We start from the raw sequence: 21,801 nt of genomic DNA on the forward strand, positions 1-21,801 counted from the left end.
CTTCCAGACTGTGGCTTATCAATAGCTGCTCCCTCAAACGCATGCAGTTTCTTCACATATGGTCTGTTGAGCTCCAGAGCACTTGGTTCTGATTATTTCTAGATTGTTTAGATGATGCATGCTCAGCAGACTTGGCAGCCAAGCCGAGTCCCTCTGGACTCCATGTGGTTGAGTTTTCTTCTGCACCTTGTTGCAGATTTTTTTTTCTTTTTTTGGTTTTCCCCCGCCTTATCACAAATCTCGTGCAGAAATGTAGATTTGCCACGTCTCAGTCTGTTTCACGTGGCACAAATTACATTGGTTATCTTTAGCAGAGCTGTGGAGAGACAAAAATAGACTAACCCTGTGTGATTAATCCTTATCGAGTAACTCACAATACAGTATGATATTTAATCTGGGCTGAAAAACAGTTGTTACCCTGGTCTGCTTCAGCGGCCGACTACATAATCTTGTTAAACAGTAACATAAATTGATCCAATCAGTGTGAAGTTTGAAGGAAGGATGAATTCGATATGACAGGATATCTGCTCTCGGGCTTCCATCCCAAGGGTATATCAGCGTTTCAATGCTAGCTCCCCTTTGCTCTCACGAGCGGTTAATTAGTCAGCGGGGCCTGTTTTCTTGGGGCCTGACAGGATGATAGTGTTAGTCTGAGAGAGACACACACAGACAGTCTGATACAGAAAGAATCCCATCATGGCTCTCCTCTTTGGGAGTGACTACAGAGATGGTGTGAATCTCCAGATGGCAGGAGGCTGGACGGCTGGGTGATAAATCTTTGATTGGCTGCTGTGTCTGAATCCCCTGGCTCAGCCTCAGCTCCATTCTCAGCCTTAGCCTTGGCCTGCATGTTAGTGTACACACACAGTGAAATGTTTGCAAGAAGGGAACGCGAGCTGGGGGTATAATTAAGGTTCTCCGCTTTGAGCTCACTGGCTACCTACTGTTAGCAATGGACCAGACGAAAGGCGCTGGGGCTGCATGTGTAATTTACTCCGAAACCAAGCGAGGTACAGTTAACTGCTAACAAAAATGACAGCCTCTCAGGTTGGTCTAACCTTGATTCACCTCATATTTTGACGGAGCCCAGACATGGGCGCTCTAAAAATACAGCACACGGAGACTTGGGAGCATATTCATTTATGAAAACAAGACGAGGAACATATGCGCACTTAAAGGCAGCCGCACTGCTTGGGATTTAACAGCCAGCAGCCAATGTTAGCATGGCTGACATATCCGGCTGTTTAATGTAATTTGTTTAGGCTTTAAGAGTTCCTCATCCATTGACATCTATCTGCATAATCCATATTACACTATGGATTTATTGGCTGCTCAATGGGCATGAGGACACGGTCTTAAGGAGTGTATTTTACATCTTCTTATCTCTGCGGCTACACACACAAAGCTCGTGCATCCTTGGTGTGTAACGTGAAAGGAGAGCTGAACGTTATTGGCAGTGCATGCCTGGAGAATGGAGTGGGAGGTGCAGCTTTGCAGGTAATGGCAGGCACCCTTCAGAGCACGCTGAGATGATTGGGGATTCGTCTGAGGAAACTGGGAAAAGGTTCTAATTTGAGCTCCCGCAGATAGAAAGCCTCCCAACCTCAGGACTGTCACCACCGTTTCTCCTTCTTCCGCCTACTCTCCTTCTTCCAACCTCGCCTCCCGCCTTCTCAGTGGAGCTAATAAAACCCAACAGCGCTAGCTCCAGATAATGTCTCCCTTCTCCTGACAATCACCTCTGACATTGTGCTAATAGGGAATTTACTGATTTTAATAAGAGTGGTCAATTGAGTGACCTGGGGGGATTAGCAACAAAGGAAGCTGATCAGTGGCTCTCATCATTGTGAGGCTGGGGATATCATTAATTCCTAAAAATACATTAAGACCTACACCACAGCTCCAGGATACACACACACACACACACACACACACACACACATATACGCTCAGCATTCACACGCCTTTCCTACATACATGCACACTCACTCTCTCACACACACACACTGTAACTGACGAGTCATACACTTAGCTAGTCATTAATTCTTAATATTCTTAAATTCCTATTAGCAATTACAGAATGAAAGCACAGAGGACTGTATCCTCCTGGGAACGAGGGAAAATCAAGAAACTTAATTCTACTTGACAACATGTAGCAGACACATGGCCTTGTATTATAGCATAATTGGGGATTTCAGAAGGAATAGACCCACATGTGATCTACAGCAGCATCAGAAGGAGAGGAACTTGAGCCCGCCCCGTCTGCTTTCTGCCGCTGCAGAAGGGGAGAGTGTGTTTATTTGTATTGTGCTGGAGGAGAATATTATCGCTTTGATGGATGGTCTCTAATTTATTAATATCTCTCACTGAACTATACTTGAAAGTGGGATGTTCCCTGATATCAGAGCTGCAAAACAATTTGACATAATTCCGTGTTGTGTGGGAATCACTCGATAACTGAGCGTATGCGATGCGAGCCAGTCAAAAGCATTCCCTGATGATGCCTGCATTTATTTTCATTCCAGCACACACACTCAAAACTTAGGCCGTTGTGGTTTCTAGGCTCACTGGGAAGCTTTGGTCATTCCCGCACTGTTTACTATCTTATTTTAGGGAAGGAGACAAGATGTCGACGCTGGACCGTTGAAGAAATCTGACTATTAACATGTGCAGTGAATAAATGGTTGTGTTGTCCCTTCATTAGTCGAGGGCTGATTACAGCAGCTTATCACTGAGATCCTGCTTCACCTTAAAGCATCTACACATGTGCAAGACTGAGCTGTGGAAATAATAATTTACATTTCCCGATAAGAGCAGCTTTGGAAGGCTGATTGTTGTGTACAATAACTTAATTCAACCACACTGTCACCACATGGAAAAGTCATATTTCAGTCATAATCATTTCCATACTGTAAGTAAGTGCATGCTGTGTAGAGTATGTGTGCATGCATGAGCATCAGCGTCAACTCACTGCTTTGGTGCACTGCACGTCCTTCCCGAGCAGCCAGTTGAGCTCCAGGTTTCCCTCTCCCTGGTAGCAGGACTGCAGACGCTCTTTGATTCGTGCATTGATGTCTCGGATGGTGAACACGCAGAGAGCTGAGTCATCTGGAGGGCGATGGAACTGCTTCTGGCCCTTAGAGAAGATGGTGAAAAGCACATCGTCTTGGGCGCTGATGTTGAGCGAGGCGGCGAGAACGCGGCCCGGCTTGCCGAGGTAGGCGGCCTGCAGGAGCCGGTACTCGACGCCGTTCTTCACACAGCCAACAGGGAGAGAGACGTAGGAGTGAAACTTGCGATCGTCTTTGCAGAGGCGGACGATGCGAGAGGTGTAGAAGAGGTCGCTGGTGGATCCGCTGGATGACATGCTGTTCTCTGGAGTCTCTGGCTGGACCGTCAGGAAGTAAACAAAGCTGCCACTGGCAAAGCCGTAAACATAGTAGATGTCAAAGTGGGACACAAGAGCCAGAGTGTCTGACGGTATCTTGATGAGGGAGGACACAAAGTCAGTGTGCAACTCATAGTCAAGCATAGCAGATGACTCTGGGTCACGGGGCAGCTTTCGACTGGAGATGGTAGGAAAGTAGTCCTGCTTTCCATCTACTGCTGTGCCAATAAACAGGGTGCCATCCTGGCCCTGCGAAGGCACAATGACCCCATACATGGTCCCAGTCTGGTTGACACTGGAGAGGTAGTGCTCTTTCTTGTGGGAGGGCTCCACTAAGATAAAGAGGTCATCCAATCTGAGGAGTTTACAGACCCCCTGGTAGAGGCTGCCACAGGCCAGCAACCGATTCTGGGAATAATCAATGAGGAGAAGCTTGTTGACATTGTTGGTGGAGACGAGGGGCTCAGAACAGGGCTGGACAATCAGAGGGGGGTAGCAGGCCTTGTTGTCATCCTCTGGGCCTGTATCGTGGGAGACAAGGAGGGTCAGGTTGCCTGAGAGCTTGTACACACGGTTGACAGCTCCGATATACAATGCCCCTGTGGTTTGGTGAACCGTCAGGTGGTTGAAGACCCAGTCCCGACGTTCAGGGTGGAAACTAGTGAATGTCTGCCCACTGCACAAGGCGGGGATCGCTAGGAGCCAGAGGCTTAGCATAGCAGCTGTAGCTCCCACTTTAGGGCCAGGTGATAAAGTCCTGCGTGTAGCCCGCCGGCCCTCCATGTTTAACGGGCCTGCAAGGAAACTGCAGAGGAAGCAGAACGAGCGGATGGGGGGGAAGGAGGGAGGAGACCTTCGCCTTTTCGTTGCTGAAGGCTAACTTGCGGGTCAAATGTTGGCGAGGGTCTTCACATGTTTCTGGAAAAGAAAACAAGAAAGAGAAGAGACGTTAGACATCGCAGCATGACTCACACATCCTACAAAGGAAACACGTGACCAAATGGAAAAGGCCCTTCATTAGAGATTTCACTGCTCGGAAAGGTCAAAGTTCATCCTCAGTACGGCGATGAGCTGTGAAGAAGAGGAGTGGAGGTTTAAAGAGACAATGGGAGGAAACTATTATGGTGCACATTCCAAAGGAGTCGGTGGACACGGCCGGATAATGCAGGAAAGACAGGCTGGTTACGGAAATTAGCCTGACCTGACTCACACCGCCGTCACACAGCGAGCAAACGGTTTCTAAGAACAGAGAGCAGTGACTCAGGCATCAATTCAGCTGCTCATTTCTTCAAACTTTAAATCTCGCTCTTGAAACTTGAAACACAATTTCAGATACAATCATTACATAAAATAAGGCCTGAATTTTGCTTTTATATGTTTACCAATAAAACAAAGCAATAACTAATTTAAAATCCAGTCAAGACAAAATCCAGCATTAAGCATCACAGCAGAAACATAAGCACACAGCTGAAATCCCTGTGCACTTCCCCTTTAAACCCTCAGCCTCCTTATTTAATTTCTACGCTCACACCCTCCCTCGCATTTCTACAACCCATCCACCAACACCCCTATCTTTTGTTCCCTCTCCATATCTATCTGAAAAAACATACATCAAGCAAAGTCTGCAATTTATGCATTTAACCATGCTGAGCCTGGGCTGCAGAGATCGCTCTCCACGTGCCATAAACCAAGAGACGGAGCTCCGTGCAGTCTGTCCCCAGGAGTTAATTATCTCGTCCATTGGAAAGGAAGGCCTGGATCTTATTACTGGAACAAAGTGAGAACAAATTGGGAGCCACTTCCACACACCCCTCCCCTTGCTCTCTGCTATTTAAGCCGCCTGTTTTACAAGAATCTGAATCTATTAATTATTCTTTTCTAAACATTGCGGCTGTTTTTTTTCTTATCCTTTCATTCTATTCATCTCCTGCTGACGTGATCAGATCGTAGCGGGATTAATCACTGGCGGCACAACAATCATCTTTAAATGAATCAGCCACTGTATTTGATCTGTACACAACTCCCTCAAAAAACACCAGGCAACAGAACATGCAGCATGTGTATGTGTGTGTGTATGTGTGTGTTTGTGCGCGCCTCATTCCCTCAGTATTATCAGTGTACTCTATCAGAACCAAGCACTGTGAGGGGCTAACAAGTGGAGACAATGGCAGTGCATCCCAAAATCAAGTATGATTAGGCGTAGCGATCCAACAAGGGTAATTACTGCGGAGCTGGAGGAGGTAAGCTGGGGAGCGACATGGGGACGCCAGGGGCTTGAACGTGTCAGAGACGGCCCTACATCGTTTGTCACGCTCCAGATTTGCATTTCCAGCAGTGAGGGCGCAGAGAATCAAGGGTGAAAGATGTGGCTGGAATAATCAACGACTGCGCCTTGAATTAACAAGCACTTGCGACTGAAGATAGGAGAGGAAAGCGTTATAGGGAGAGATAGTGCACATCAAGGCCGCTACGGAGACTGTGTTCAAGGCAGGTTTGATTTGCAGAGCCGATTTGGGATTCCCTCTGAACCGTGACTGCCCTTTCATAGACCTCGCCTCAAATCTGGTAATGGCCGTCTTGGGGTACCTCCCTTGCCCCTGTGATCAACGGGTACGCTACTCAGCTCAGACTTAAATATAGACCCTTAGGGAGCGTATTGATCCATGTGTCCATAAACACAGGTCCTAAGGCCCAGTCAAGCTGTTCTTGGCGTGCGCGCAGGCAGAGGTGTGGGAGGTGCTCCGTCCCAGAAGCACTTTATTAGCATGGTCATAAAAGTGCCATTGCCTCTAAAAATGCAGCGAGGGCCGGACCCCCACCCCTGCTTTCAGCTGCCTGAGCGCTGCCGTGCTCCTTTGTTAGAGTTTGTACATGCTAGATGTGCAAAGTGGATCCCTTTGGTGGTATAATCAGCCTCCTGCTGAGCCAGCTTTTTGCTTGAGCCCCGCAGCCTTTTGCCCTTTAGAGCTTTTGCTACACCCCCACCCCTTAATCGTATATGTGTATACAACATTTACTCCCATCCATCTTTTTTTTTTCCCTCCTCTTTTTAATTTCTCGCTTTTCTTCCCCGGTCGTTGGGAGAACTATATGCATTACTCCTTCATGTTGTGGCAACAGCTGCAGAGGCAGAGAAAGAGAGTGACTGAATGGTGTAAATAAAAGGCTCCGCAAAGGTTATCCATTCATATTGCTTTCCATAACACAGGGAATGAAGTCTTTGTTTAAGATGATTGCATGACCACCTCTTTGTTGACTTGACAGGGTCTTCTCTGTCCTATGCAGCTGAGGAGTGGGCTTGTAAAGAATAAGAACAACACAGGATCACCTCTTGTGCTTTTAAGTTCAAAGCCATGTCTTTCCTTTGTTTACGAGGAGTCAGAATTACCGAGAAGGTAATTTACATATAAATGCAACCAGGAGTGATTCATACTTAAACATAGTCACCTACTGACCTAGAAGAAGAAAGGGCATGACTGTGTTGGTCGGGAGGAGAATTACTGGTGAGGCACAATGAAAGCAGCATTTTCAGCTTTTAATTGTAAATACAAGTCAGCAGCTTTGGAAGTCCTGCAGTGTGAGAACTACATGGCTCTCTGCACTATCAGCAATATTTCCTACAGACAGAGAACAGTTGTCTGTCTGTCTGTCTCAGACGACGCCAAATACAACAAGTCCCAGTTCTGAAATAAGTTCAGTTTGTTGATGCATCACAATTGTGGTCGTTGCAGTGGGGAAGACAGATGGACTGGCACGACGACAAACTGTCAGCCGCTTCAGAGTGTTACATCACATAAGAATATAAAATGCCAGCAAAAATCAAAATATCACGGTCATTGTCAGTAGATTTCCATTTTAACATTCATCTGACAATCTCTTTGGCAGACACGGAAGGCAAAGAAAGAAGCCGAGTCAAGAGAGACTGAAAAGCACTCATATTCTAGCACGCACGCACGCTGTGATCACGGCTCGGAGAAAAGACAGTTTTGCGAAACTTTCCATTCATAATGAATAGTGAGGCACACAAAACACTGTGTTGGCACACTCAGCCAGGCTGCTTCTGAGCGCTTGTTAAACAAACTGGTCCCACTGGCTGCCTGTGCTCTGTCACTGTGGCTGGTTGTGGGTCCCTGTGCTGAAATTCTGGTGATTTCCCCAGCCGCTGGGCAAGATGCAGTGGCTGTCACAGCCGCGGTCAAAGGGAGCTGCGTTGTGGCCGATTATCTCATGAAAAGATGCTAAAGAGCAGCGGGAAGAATAGGCAAGGCCAGACGTGGGGAAATGTGAAATGATAAGCTATGCAAACCATCACTGAGGGCTGTGGACACAACAGCCTGAGGGCAGCGCAGCAGCCAGCACGCTGAATCAGGAGAGAACAGACTTCAGGAGGTGGCCTCTGGAGAAGGAGCAAAACCTCTGAACAGGCAGCAGGTCCTCCGCTTTGGTGCCTTTGGATTTTTTTTTTCTTTTTGTCCTCTCATACTAAGCTTCTTAACAATGCAGCCAAATTCGCTTGATCTCCTAAATTCATATTTATTGCAATTGTATTGCAAAGATAAAGAACATAAACCAAAATCCGTTTACGGTGCTAAATCCATTGTTGTCGGATAGGAAAAGGAAATGGGAGATTGTAATTTCATGCCTTGGATTAATGTGTTATTCCCCGAATGATTAATGTAAAGCGTGAAATCTTAATGCTTAAGTAAAAGTGATACGCTATAAATCAAAGAGACGACTTGGACAGAAATCAACAAACCAGCAAGTCGAGAGAAGTGAAAAGTCTGAGAGTGTTAAAGACTTCGCTCATTGCGTGGTAAGCTTTTCAGTTTGTGGTCATTTACGCAGTCAAAACAGAAAGTTTAATCTTCCCCAAAGGAAGATCTTCTCCTATAGGAGCCTATAAAAAAGCGATTAGCAGCAGAGGTTAGTCCATTACTCTTCTCTCTTTGCTGCTATCAAGAGCATAGATAATGAGAGGACTCGCTGGCATCTCCAGTTGTTGAGCTGCAGTTATATTTATACATTCTTTTGTCTCAATTGGAAATGGATTCTCTCCTCCGGTGCCAGCTCTATCCGTCAGCTTCCAGGAAAACTCAGCACATCTTTTCTGCATCCATCCATACTTCCAGCCACCACAAGGAAATGACACAGCAGCAGAGAAGAAGGATAACACCCTGAGAAACCATAAGACCTCCAGCGTCATTTCTCTCTGTCTGGCCTCCTGTGCTGTGGTGTTGGAGCGAGTCAATTACGCCTAATATTTCCTTTAGTGAAGTCAAAATTCCATCACACTGATGGACCCGAGTGCTACAGAGGAAATATTTGTGACATTAGTGTGGTAATATCAGAGTGGCGCAAACACTGCTGGTGCTTTAAAGCCATCACTGCACAAATGTTTAATATGGCCTTTTTAGAAACTAGTTTGTTTTTGTTTATCTTTCGACAGGATATGTGCTGGGCTCTGAGCTACGGCTAAAAGAGCTGTAATTTAGTGGTGCATAGTAAATTAATGCGCACTTGTCCACGATTAAGCATGTGCTCTAAGGGCACTCGAACAGAGCACTCTGCATCCAGTGTTTATTAGTGCTATCTTTGTTAGTGACCCATATCAGTGCACTTGCTCATGACCATTTGAGTTTAGAGGCCTGCAGGGAGGCCTTCAATTGCCTTTCACTGAATTGCACCCATTGAAAGCAGTCTCTGCACTTCATTCCATCTCAGCCTCTCAGAGTTATTACTCCAGCGAACGCATACACAAGATTATTAAAGCACCCCCGACACACGTCCAAAAAAAAAAAAAAGGCATGTCATCATGACACAGGAATAATCGAGTCTCAGCATAGCTGCTTATCCCTGAATGCAAACAAGGGCACGTGTGTCTAATCTTCCCCTTTAACCCTGCCTCTGCTGAGCCCCCTGCCCGCTTCACACACTTCAAACTCTGTTTGAGCGAACACACGGTAGCATTACGCCTAAAACCTATGACATCCGCTGAGAGAGATTACAATGTCATTGTTATTCTAATGATTTTTGTTTCCCCTCCCACAGCCGCCACCCCCTCCAAGCACATGGGCGCGCACACATTCACTCCTATGCTCTTGTACAAGCTCAGACATGCCCAAATCCACACCACCAATCAAAGGCACGCACACATATAGACAGCGGCACTCAGGCGCACATCCAGCTTAGACGTACATAAATTACCCCACTTTTTTTTCCTCAATCCTTGTTTCTGCTGACACAACTAACAGCCCCCGTGTACTTTTCCTATTAAATTGGAGGTTGAATCCTGAGGTGTGATCTTCTCAGGCAGTCCCACTACCAGTAGCTATGCGGTGTACGCCTCATCATCGCTGTCTGTCATCCTGTGAAAGCGGCTTTCTATTAGGAGGCATTTCCATAAATCTAAATTGTAAAGGGCCTCAGCGAGAGAGGAGGGAATCCTCGGCGGGCACAGAAAACAAACAGAGCGGGATGTCACGGGAGGCCACAGGATCAGGTATCTCACCTCAGCTCAAATACAGATTGGGACTGAATCGGGCTCTTTGATTGACGCCATACAGATTTTATCAATTTCGAGGGCTTTAACTATTCCTGAAGCATGCCGCCGACGCTGCACGAACCTGTCACTTTGAGAGTCAATACCACGCTATAATGAAAGCCGTATGCGGAGGAATGCAGTTGCACAACATGAAAGGTAAAGTACCTGTGGTGTGTTCCAGTGGCGGGTGGATTCGAGAACGAATCATGTTTATATGAATTATTAAAGACAGGAGACGTACAGACGCACGGCACTCAAGATCACGAACACTTGTAAAATCTGAATTTGCCACAATGCAAAGGAATTTGAATTTATAATTTAAATCATTGTTGAGATTATGTCAGAGACGCATCAGTTTTATGTTGAAATAACACGAACTGGTCATTTCTGAGGCTGCAATCCTGCTTTGTTGGATTGCAACACTCTGTGAGGTGTACATTACACTTTGTCTCCTTATATGTATATGCAAGAAATGCAAGAACGAATTCACCTCATCTACATTTAATTCCAGGCGGTTTAGTAAGGCTACATTCCTCATACATGAGGCTGCTTCTTTCCGGCCAAATCTTTAGGCACATTTAAAAGTTGTTGAAGCAGACAAATGGACTTGGCTCACTGAAGAACTTGGCTGGTGCACCAGGTAGCAGGTGCAAAGGACAGCCAGAGGGTCACTGGTCTGAACGAGCAGGCAATTGTGCGTCCTGTGTGGAGTAGACCGGAATGGAATGACTGACTGGCTCGGTTCGTCTGGCCTTGTTGCAATCAGATTACATAAACTGTAGGTCATTAATGTGCTGCAGAGTAAAACACGACGAGCGGGTTAGCCGTGGCGAGGGCAGCCGGGCCAAGAAGACACAGATGACATGAACTCAAACAAGGGCAGGCCACAGCACGGCCTGTGTCTGCGTGTGTGTGTGCGTGTGTGTGTGCGTGTGTGTGTGTGCATGTATTCAAGCACCAGCGTTACCAGAGTGTGTGTCTATGTGAACTGGTTTGTGTTGATGTATTTGCTTTCTTTATCAGCAGACTCTCCCTGCAGAGGTGTTATCTGCCTACAGCTGCACTCAGCTAAACAAAGTGTGGACTCTGACCTTTGGTGCGCCGTTGCCCAATCAGAACGAGGCACCGATGGACTGAACCTTCTGTCAAATAATCATGCCAAATCCTCAGTTAGGCACCGGCAAACTGCTCCGCAAGTGAGCGAAATGTGTGAGATTAAGCTCCCGTTCCATAGTGTGTGAAACACTGCGGGTTCACAGAGGCAGACTAATGAAGAAGATCACATGAGAAAAAATGGCTTCCATTTCAGCAGCCACACATATCCAGCAAGCGTTCAGTCACTCCCCCGCCCCCACGCTTCATCATTTGTCTCATCGGGATCAGTGTCGTGCCGGAGAATGGCTCAGTGGCCAAGGCGACTACTGCTGGAGGGATTGAGAGGAGGGAGAAGGATGGTGAGGGGAGAGGAAAAGGGGAAGGCGAGCAATAAAATACAGCAAGAGAGAAATTGAGATAAGGGAACAGAAACAGTGAACGACGGCCTGTGAAAGTGAGCGAGAAGGACAACGCAAAAGCTGGTTTGAGTGTGTGAGTGAGAGAAAGATGAAAGGACCCAGAGAGCAGGGTGGACGGAGGAAAAGAGGAAGGAAGGAAGGAAGGAAGGAATGAAGGAAGGAAGGAGAGGGAGCCATGCAGCCATTACTCCAGCTGGGTAACAAGCCGTTTCAGCCACAGCGGCAGCCACAACTCCAGAAGTTGGCACGGTGCGTCCACTATTATCTGGAGCAAATTTACACAGCCTAGCTGGCACACACTGGGGGGGGGGGGGGGGGGGGGGGGGGGATGAGGAGAAGCAGAGCCATGTGGAGAAAAGGAGGTGAACAAAGATGTACATAGTGTTATTATTTTGGTCTAAATGTATGTTATATCTACTCATTAGACAATGAGACCTGTTATTTCACTCAGCAGACTGCAGCCAAAATCCGGACTGGTTATGTAAGAGTTACTGGGGGGGAGGGAAAAAATTACGGGAATCCTGTCAGTCAAAGTAATCCCTTCAATTTCTCCTGCTACTGTTTCGTCGACGGACTGTGTGATACAGCCCGGCCGAGCTCTGTAATCACACGCTGGCTGAGAGGATGAGGCCACTCCGGGTTGGCTAACTCCCAGGCACTGAAAAACTCAGCAGGAAACGCAATCTTCCAGTGAGCTCCTCCATCAAAAACATGGTGGAAAAAAAAGAAAAAAAAAAATCACTGAGGATTGCCACATGGCTTAAAGGGGATAGGCTGGACAGGTGAAGTGGTATACGGTGTGCTGCTTGATGAGATACGCCACCCGTGGACCAGGGCTGTCGCCAGACTCCGAACAGTGACAATGGGAATTATGATGTAACACTGACATGTAACCATGACTGGTTGCTGGGGCGGCTCTAGCTCTACCCATACTAAAATCAATTATCTGTCAATGCAATTAACACGACAGCAGAGTGTGTGATCTCGCTCTGAAGGCTGGAACAGGCAGCTGGCAGCGTGCACGGCACAGGCACGGAAAGAAAAAACTATGAACTGTGCAGAGTGAAAGCCCCAGTGTTCAGGGTATTGATAAAGCAGGAGACAGTCAGCTCAGCTGTCATGTGATCTCCTGATGACGTACAGCTGCGGTTAGTGTGTGTGTGCATGTGGCCGATTGAATTCCTCACGCCCACCCAGGACAGCAGTTTTCTCTGGGACTCTCTGCTTCGGGTTGATGATGTTTACAGCGAGCCACGTTCCCTCGCTGATATTTTGAACAAGGCAGGATCGCATAAACAAACGCTCGGCTTCCAGTTGTGACAGGTTCCCCGCTGCCGCACAGGAGGCCTGGAAGCACGGCCGTCGCCAGAGTCGCTCCTCCAGTTCCAAGCTCCAGTTCAGTTCTTAGTCCACTCACAATCCCAGTCTGGTCTGGGTCAGCAGTAGCTCCAGACACACACACACTCACACTTGGCTAGCTTATCTCACACTCATGACTGTGACTTATTGCAATGGAAGCACTTGCGAGGAGCTAAACTGCCTAACCCCACCGACCTGCTCTTCCTCCCTCCAGACTGAGTGCAAGAGTGTAAACATCTTGCCTTGTCCTCGCATTGTGTGCTGCTCCGTCTTCTCACCAAACTCAATTAAGGGTCAAAGACAGCCAAACAGCAGAGATCTGACCAAAACCAGACGCCCTCTGCGAAAGACTCGCACAGATAAGGCTTCATGTGAAAAGACTGTTTATGATGTCTGCTCACACTGTTAACTGACCTGAACGTATATGATGTTACACACAGTGTGGGAAACATTTCACTCAGGTAAATAATCTGTGTAAAAAAATCATGGGTGTAAAAAAATGACAATATAATACACAAGGAATAAAACACTGGTGGAGTTAAATACAGGAGTAGAAAATAATATATAGGAAATAAAACACAGTACAATAAAATAAAGTATTAGACTGTGGTAAGCAGGTGTACAGTTTGGAAAATGGCCCCGAGCATAGTGGTGCCTGCCTCTCAAATCCACTATCTGAGGACCATTAAGGCCTATTTTCAGGCACTTTCTGCTCAGGCACATATAACAGATGCATTATCACACAGTTGCAAAGGGCTCAGCCTCTCTCCTGCTCTCTCAGTCTGCTCCTCTCTCCACCTCAGCCTGGAAGAGGCCCTGCTAATTTCATCAGAGGTGATAAAACACCACAAAATCAAGTCTGCGGCTAGTTACTTAGCCCAATCTCCCTTTGGATGAGAGGCAATAACAGCATGTGGCGAGGAAATTGGGTGCTTACTCACACAGAAGGATACATGCCTCGCAAGCAGAATGCAGTGTTTTCTGTGAAGACAGTCCACCACGAAACACAATAATGCTACTCATCTCTCCCTCTGTGTATACAGCAGTTATTTTAACAGGAAGCAAGAGGCTGAATGAAGCCCATATGTGCCACAGTTGTAGGACAATTGTAAGCAGCCAACAATGTTATAACTATAAACAAATACTTCTTAAACAAATACACATAAATGAAAGAATTCAGAAGGCTCAGTGACCAGAAGGCTACGTGATCTCTAAAAGAACAATTCATGGGCAGTGGGGCAATGGCCTCAACGACATCCAAGAATAGCACAGACCGCTTTGGAATGCTTTCTAAAAAACTCTAGAAAGGCTTTAAGTCGAGCACACAGAGAAGCAAAGTTGCAAAACTGCTGCCACAGACCACAGCTTGGAGAAAAGCTTACGCTACATCTGTATGCAAGTCCAAGGAGGACTCGCAATGAATATGAATAATAAAACAGTAGTGAGCGCTGCAGTAAGCATTAGTTCAGCTGCGCGCATGCCGGGTGTATAAAAATCCACCTGATCGTCCTCTGGGGTGCGGCGGCCGCTGCCAGGCCGCACCAGGCCAGGACAGAGCGGGATGGGCCCGAGCCGCCTCGCCGACTGACTGACGTGCTGTATCAGTGCTGAAGTGCGCATGCATGCCTTCCGGCCTGTTCCGTGTGAACCGCGCACAGGATGCAGCGCTGGCCGGGATACGTAGGAAAATCAGCACTGGCTGGTTTCCTGCGAGGCCGTGTCCTGAGAGCCGAGCAGGCATATCACCACATCAAGCACCTTTCTATCAACAGAAGCTTTAGGAAGTCATAATCACTGCCAAGCATATCAGAAGGTTATCTAACAGGTTGTTTGCAGTCACATGATGTTAAATTCAGACGGAGGGCAGGAAGTGGAGGAAAGCTCTTGTTTTGCTAGCTTAGATGAAATTATGAGAGAAAGGTATAAACGGAAAATCAGAACATTAGATATAACCAGCAGACATAACAAACTACCCGCTAAAACAAATGAAAGCAGACAAAGTATGGAGGGATACAACTTTCTTGTTAGCGGTTGGGTCTATGACCTCACTACCAAAGTGCTCCGGGATTTGTTTTTTCAAGCGTGCGTAGCTTTTATTTTCCTGCGGACTAACCGAGCAGCAAACTTTCGGTGCCGCGGTGCTGAATGTTGACGTTTAAATTGCGGTTGTTTGCTAGGTAAAGCACTCGCAAAGCTCCGGTGAAACGCCACGGAAGACGTGGATCGTCCCAAAATAAGACCAGGTGCGATATTTACATTCAGCTGTCTTAAAACCGTTCACACCGATTTAACAAGTGTTTGTCGTGTTGCTTGTAGCTGTTATTTTACATCTATCACCATAGATTTAAAACAGTAGCTGATGCTTCACCATTTCCACCATTATCGGACTCGGCTCCTCCCGACCGCAGACAGTTAACAAGCCATTTTTTTCTGGCTTTTTTTTGGGTTAGTTTCTTGCATCTTTAAAAGCTCCTCCTGGTATCTTGGTTTGATCGATCCAGCAAAACTTGAGTGTGTGTTATAGTGCTTCCTAATCATGCACTTCTGGCCAGCGTTTTTTCGACTTCTAAAAAAAATACAGGCAACATTTTTGAAACTCAGCAAAAATCCAGAGCGAGGCTCGTGTTCACCGCAGTGGCACACAACATGTGCCCTGGAGTACAGGCGTGCACGAAATACTGTGAAGCACATTTATTACACATGTGGCACACTGCTCCGCACCTGCTTACAGCAGGACGGGCGAGCAGTGGGGAGTTGGGAGGTGGAAGGAGGGAATGTCATGGTGACCTAGAAGGTCTACGATGAAATATTGCGTGTTGGTGGAGTAATAGCGATGCACAGTGTTATTCAATATAGCTGTGAAGGTTGAGTATTGTACTGTATAATACGCAAGAGATGGAGGCAGCGTTTGTATGAGCATTACCGTCCACCACTGTGATGAAGCACAAAGAAAAGCAAAGGATAAGAAGGGGAATAGGTCCCGGACTCATTATGTTCAAAGTCACAGGGACAGGATGGAAATAGAAGTGGCCCTATGGACTTCTTGGGATTATATTTTGTGGCCGTAAACGACTAGGCAATACAGAAAACCCTTTTTTTTCTGGCTCCCACCTCCCTTAGCACTCCCTCTCTTCCTCCAGTCATTACACCTGCGGTAACTCTGGGGTTCTGGCCTTCTTGGTGAACCAAGGAAAGTCAAGCAGCCTGAAATGAGACAGAGGTGGCCGAAGCAACAGCTAGGACAATGTACGACGCTTATACTGCACAAGATTCCTGGCTGTCAGAGCCGCTCTGAGCCTGTCAGAGCTGTATGAAGAGCTACTGCAGCCCGTCCACAGCATCAGTGAACCTGGGAATAAGTGCCTCACACTCGTTTTCACAGGCCAAGGGCTCCTGAATCTGTCCCCTGCTCTGCTGTATAACACAGAGATAGTCTGGCCATCCATATTCTTCAGACAGACACTGGAGAGCATCTTTTATATGTGGCCACTGAGCCTCGTACAACTGTCCGTCAGTATTCTTCTTGTACTACATCTTGATATAGGCGCCCAGCGGAGGCTTGGATCTCTGGAAAGCATGTCATCGATGTAATCACACACAATTGCATGCACATAAGTAGGTCTTGGGGGGGGGGGGGGGGCATTGAAATTCATAACAGGAATTGTCTAAATCCAGCTCTAGTGTGAAATGGACTGTAATTCTTACAATGCTTTGGCTGCACATTATGTAAAATGCTGGGCAAGAGACATACAAGTATAAAGGACTTAAGTGTAGCAGCTCTTAAGTGTCCAGCACTGCCTCAGTCACCAGATCACATTCAGCAGCACAGCCGCTCTCTGAATGCAGCAGTTGCTTTCTGAGCATTAAGTTTGATCAAAGACTAATCTCTGCTAGTAAGATGATTAAAATTAGCATCTGTTTCATTGTTAAGGAAGTGAGGCAGGCTGGGATCAGATCCCACAGTGCAAAAGAGAGAGAGACAGAAACAAAAAGACAGACAGCCAAAAAGAGAGGCGCGAGAGAAAGAGCAATAAAGAGGGGAGAGAGGGAAAGAGCAATATCAGGAGAAAAAAAAAGAGAGAGCAATAAAGAACATGAACAGACAGAGCAATAATAACTGAAAATAAATCAAAGAGAAGAGCATTCCCATGCTCGGTCAGTACGACCAGTGCCAAACCCGGGCGATCTGAATTCATCAGTGACGGCTTTTACCTCGCATTAACTTTTTCCTCAGACCGCACACATAGATGAGGGAGAGGCTCTGTGGCCTGACTGCTTTAAAAGCGATCATACTGGGCCACGGGTTTAGCGAAGCAGTAAAATGAGGTTTCGGCAAGCAAGCCAGCCCCTCTCCATCCAATTGAGAGATGTAACTGAAGCCTCTCTACGATAAGTACGCCGTGGCAGAGGATATGATGAAATTGATGCCCGCGGTAGAGTCAGCATAAACACAGCAGTGGGCAGCCCGAGTATTTCCTCCTATCGCCACATTGTCATGTCTTCGTTGGGGGAGATAGGGGGGCAAAAAGCGGGGTAGGGTACTTGGCAGTCACCCTTTTAGCCAAACAAAACAGCCCCGCTGCTGCTGCTCCCCATAAACTGCATCAGCAGCAGGCAAAACATATAATCATACTCCGGCAAAAAACTGCAATAACAGGAAAGAGAGAAACGATAAAATCGACTATTTGCTACCCTCGAGAAAATGTAACGAAGGGAAAAAAAAGCCCCATTCAGCATTTCATCAGTAACATAAATAGGAGCAGCTGGGGCAGACTAACATGCTGAAGTGGGCTAATTAGGACACTTGGTGGTTGGTTCACTGCTGTTTCAGTCTGGCTGGGACCGGCTAGGAGTCAATGAGAGCGTTTCCCATTAGTCTGGAGTATTTCGCTTCCACACACACCTAGATCATCCACGAGCCTACACCGCACAGAAGCCGGCCTGGTTAGTCAGCTATTCCCAAGCTCTCCGTTTTATTTAACTCACCCGGTGCAAATAGCGCCGCTCAGTTATACCTCTGCCCACACAGTGCCCTTGACTTCTACAAAAACAGTTTTGTCTTCCTTTTCCGTCCCTCCCTTCCAGCTTCCTCTCCTCTTCCTGTCTGACTCAATGTCACAAGTTAAAAGCCTTGCTTCTCGCCGTTTCTTCCTCTGTTTTGTACCAGAGGCTGAGAATTCAGCGCACTCTTCGAGCCCTCTCGGTGCTACCAGGAGTGAAAATTGACCCTAGGCATATGTGCAGGGCTTCAGGAGCGATGTGCCAGCTCGTCTTGTGCAGGCTCTCACTGTGGCTTTCTGTCTACATGTGGTCACATGCATCCGATATGTGCACTCTTAACGTCAACTCAATCAGAAAAACACAAGCATCCATCCACACATGACATCTCACTTCTATGAATCATCATACTCTTGTGGATGATGCTTCTCAGTGGTCCAGACATTTGAAGTAAAACAGAAATCAGGGTTCCTGATGCACTTTAGATAGCGCCATTGTTCTGCAGCTAATTCTTCTCCATTTCCTTTCCTCTCTCCTTTTAAGACTTTCCTAGTAGAGACCTTTTATTGCCAATTGATACAAGCAGCTCAGATATTGCACTGTGTTAGAAAGAGGTCTCTTTTGTAGCTCTGGTGGTGTTATAAAGGAACCGCTCTAAAATAAAGTAACAATGATTCCTGCAGGAAAATCGCTCCGGTTGTCCTTCTGTCTACTGTTTTATCCAGTTTTTTGCCTTTCTTTTCTTTTTTCTAATTGGTCGTATCAAAGAGAAGTGGCGTTGTTTACCTTGACACAAAGCTGCTGTACATGTTCAGCACCTCAGGGAGCCGGGCAGGCAGACACACAGCATTTCAGCTTTTCAGACCATAAGCCATTGAAACTACTAATGCTTTGTACGACACAACCCACGAACACTGTAGCCTTGGCAAAATAAACAAAGGCAAGGTGTCCTTTATCGGGCTTGTCGATGTCTGCACACAAGGAATCCATGAAGGATTTACATTGTGGTGAGAAGAAATGCGTGTGTGTGCACTCAAATAAGTAAGAATGTGCTTATGTGTACTTTGGGGCTATTGAACAGTGAGACGTTGCCCAGCGGCCCCTCCCTGTTTTAAAACGCGATTTTCTAATTTTCTTTTTTGTCTGAGGATGCACAGCAGAAGGCGAAGGTCCCGAAACGCAGGTGAATGTGAAAATGTGCTGACATTTCCCAGCATCTAAGCCACATGCCAGTCCCCTCTGGCATCCCTCCAGCCAGCTCGCTCTGTTTTCTCACTCCTCCAAATAAACAGGAGAGAACGAAGACGGGAAACAGCAGAGAGGGAGGAGCGCGGACGCCGAGGAGATGACACTGTATGATGTTAATCACCGGCTTTGAAGAAGCAGAGAATGAACCATTTACTGTTCCCTCAAAGAGAAAAGACTAACTAAAATGAATGTTTAATTGGGTGATCAAACACTCCTCTTCAGCGATATGTGAAATTTGTTTGTGAATAAAAACATTCATTAAGGAAGCTGAAATCCTGCAAAAGCAAATTGTTTATATTCGACATTATGTTCACCAAAAAAAGCGAACACCTGAAACATTGAGCATGCTTTGTAACAAAATGCAAATTCCCCTCACCTATTCACCCCTGTCAGGTTGAACATGTTCTCCGCGAAATGTGGGGGAGGGCTCGCGGCAGCAGAGGCAATGAGGCTTGTGCAAAGTACTTAACAGTAAACATTGTACCTACAAGCTCAGAGATGCCTTGTGCAACGGGGAAAAAATCTTTTTTTTAATTCCCAGCTTTACTCTTGTTCTCTCTGCGAGATGAATAAGGTAATAAAGGTGCGTGTGGTGAAATGGAGGCTGCAGCAGCGGTAGCATGTCAAATATCCTTTGAATGCACCTTCTGTGTGGATCAGCTGGTAAACAGCATTAGGTCCCATAGTGTAAATCCCTAACTGTTGCAGATTAAGACAAGAAAGGATGCTCAATCGCTGCTTTCATGTACAAACCTGCCCAGTCCCCTTCCTTTCCCACTCTCTCCACTCACTCCTCTCCTCTACCTCTGCCTCCCTCAGGCAGGCAAACGCTTCAGAGCAGTCATATTTAATCAACATCTTCACGGACAACACAAGGATTTCAAGTCCTGTGCTGCAAAAGGGTTTGGCTGTCACACTCTGAGTAATTGTCTTAGATACCCTGATTCATTCTCCTTAAACACCACAGAAAAGACAACGCTCTTGACCTACATTGCAGCTGATGTGTGAAGACGTAGTGATTTTTGATAGTGTGTTTTGCATGGTGTGATATCGCATCATGTCACTCGCTCTGTGTTAATGATTTTCCTGTCTATTTAAAACAGGTTACATGACGAAGCCTCTGTCATGTTTCACTTTTCATTGGTTCTGACAGAGGCAGAATAATGCGTCTGTTTGGCCGAGCTCCCGCTGTTCCACTGAGTACATGCAGTGTTTCCCTTTGATAGCGAGGGGCACTAGGAAGTAAGAGTAGTGAAACAACAACATCTAACTTCCTCTCTGATAGATTCATCTTGATAATGTTTGGCTGGCAGGAGCAAACACCAGTCATTCGCCAAGCACGCTGTTACTGTAGCTCAATTTAGTTTGTGCGGCATGATTCACAATGGCCATTCTGTTGATATCATTTGATAAGACGGGCTCCCAGAAATGCTTCGAGGGGAAAACAGGATTTATTGTTCCCACACATTCCACAAAGCTCTATGCTTATGTTGCACAAAGCTATAATCTTAAAGGTCGGGCCGAGGTCAAAATCAACAACAAAAGCAATTACATTCATAAAGTGTTATTAACGGTTGTGCCCGGAGCATGCCAGGAGAGCAACCACACACCCTCTCAGACTCTGTGTGGGCTCTATGACAAGCTGCCTCCCTTTTAAAGTACCTTTCATCCCTCCTCTCTCACTGGCTTCAGTGCGTGGATCAGAGTCATGTATTCATGCATAAACATAACTGTTATCCCAGGGGAGAATTCATTTCCCCTGGCTTGGACACTATAAATCACCTTGGGCCAAAGTAAAGAGTCTGGAGCTGAGGGCTGGCGGCAGCAGCTTTTAGACCAAACTTTTTTTCCTGATAGATCCAAGATCCTTCCTTCCTAATACCCTCACAATCTGACCGAGCATTCGAGTTGACAAAATATGGACCTTCCACGGTTTTAAGTCACGCGTGTCGCTTTGCAAGCAGCAGGCGACTCACTCGGTGTCATTTCTTGCCTCTATGTTTCCATCAATATTGCAGGGACATAAGACGCCGCAGTGGGCCATATCTTATGTTTTGAAGTTGCGGGAGTTTCGTGGTCTTTCATCATCAATTTAGCACAATTTACTTTGGTCTACAACAGTGGAAAAAGTTTATCAAGAGGGACGTGTGAGTATGTGTGTGTGTGTGTGTGTGATAGATTTCCAGACAGTTTTCTGTTCGCTATCGCACTAAGGAATGAATGTGGAAGGCCCCGTTTCCCATTTTCTTTTCTTCTCCCCTCCTATCTGCCGAGGGCTGAGGATGAGTCAAGGCTAGTGCCTCACACCGAGAAGAGCCATCCACCCAGATAAGGCCATGCCTCACTGCATTATAGTAACAATGAAGAGAGCACAGGTGCAGGTATCTACATGTCACTGAGCCTCTGTGCACCACAAGGGAATCTCAGTGTTGTGTTTGCCTTCAACCCCACAGGAGGAAAAGTCAATACACTAAGCATAGAGAGAATTAAGGTAATGTAAATTCAGCGACCTGCTGGATTGTACAGTTCTTGGGCAAACGCTAGCATGAGTCAATCTTGTAAGAAAATTACACGCTGCTTTGAAATGGCTGAGAGAGCTAATGGCCATAATGGCCCCTTTTGAGTTGTAAGTGGTTCTAGTTGTAATTGCGCCACAGTGCATAAAGTCGAAGGACAAAGCTGCTGTTGGCCGAGCTCCCCTACAGCACATGAGCAGACTAGACAAGCAATGTCTGCACCCCTTTTCCTGCAGT

At 46.6% G+C, this 21,801-nt stretch overlaps 1 protein-coding gene across 1 annotated transcript in view; it reads right to left on the reverse strand.

Moving 5' to 3' along the window:
• The window catches only part of plxna2 (plexin A2), a 164,475-nt gene that overhangs the window by 135,986 nt on the left and 6,688 nt on the right, over positions 1–21,801 (reverse strand). The window contains 2 exon segments of the mRNA XM_076742075.1: positions 2,972–4,225; positions 4,227–4,306. Coding sequence (XP_076598190.1) covers positions 2,972–4,225; positions 4,227–4,306 — 1,334 coding nt within the window.

The sequence above is a fragment of the Chaetodon auriga genome, chromosome 10 (genome assembly GCF_051107435.1).
Source record: "Chaetodon auriga isolate fChaAug3 chromosome 10, fChaAug3.hap1, whole genome shotgun sequence".
Lineage (NCBI taxonomy): Eukaryota > Metazoa > Chordata > Actinopteri > Chaetodontiformes > Chaetodontidae > Chaetodon > Chaetodon auriga.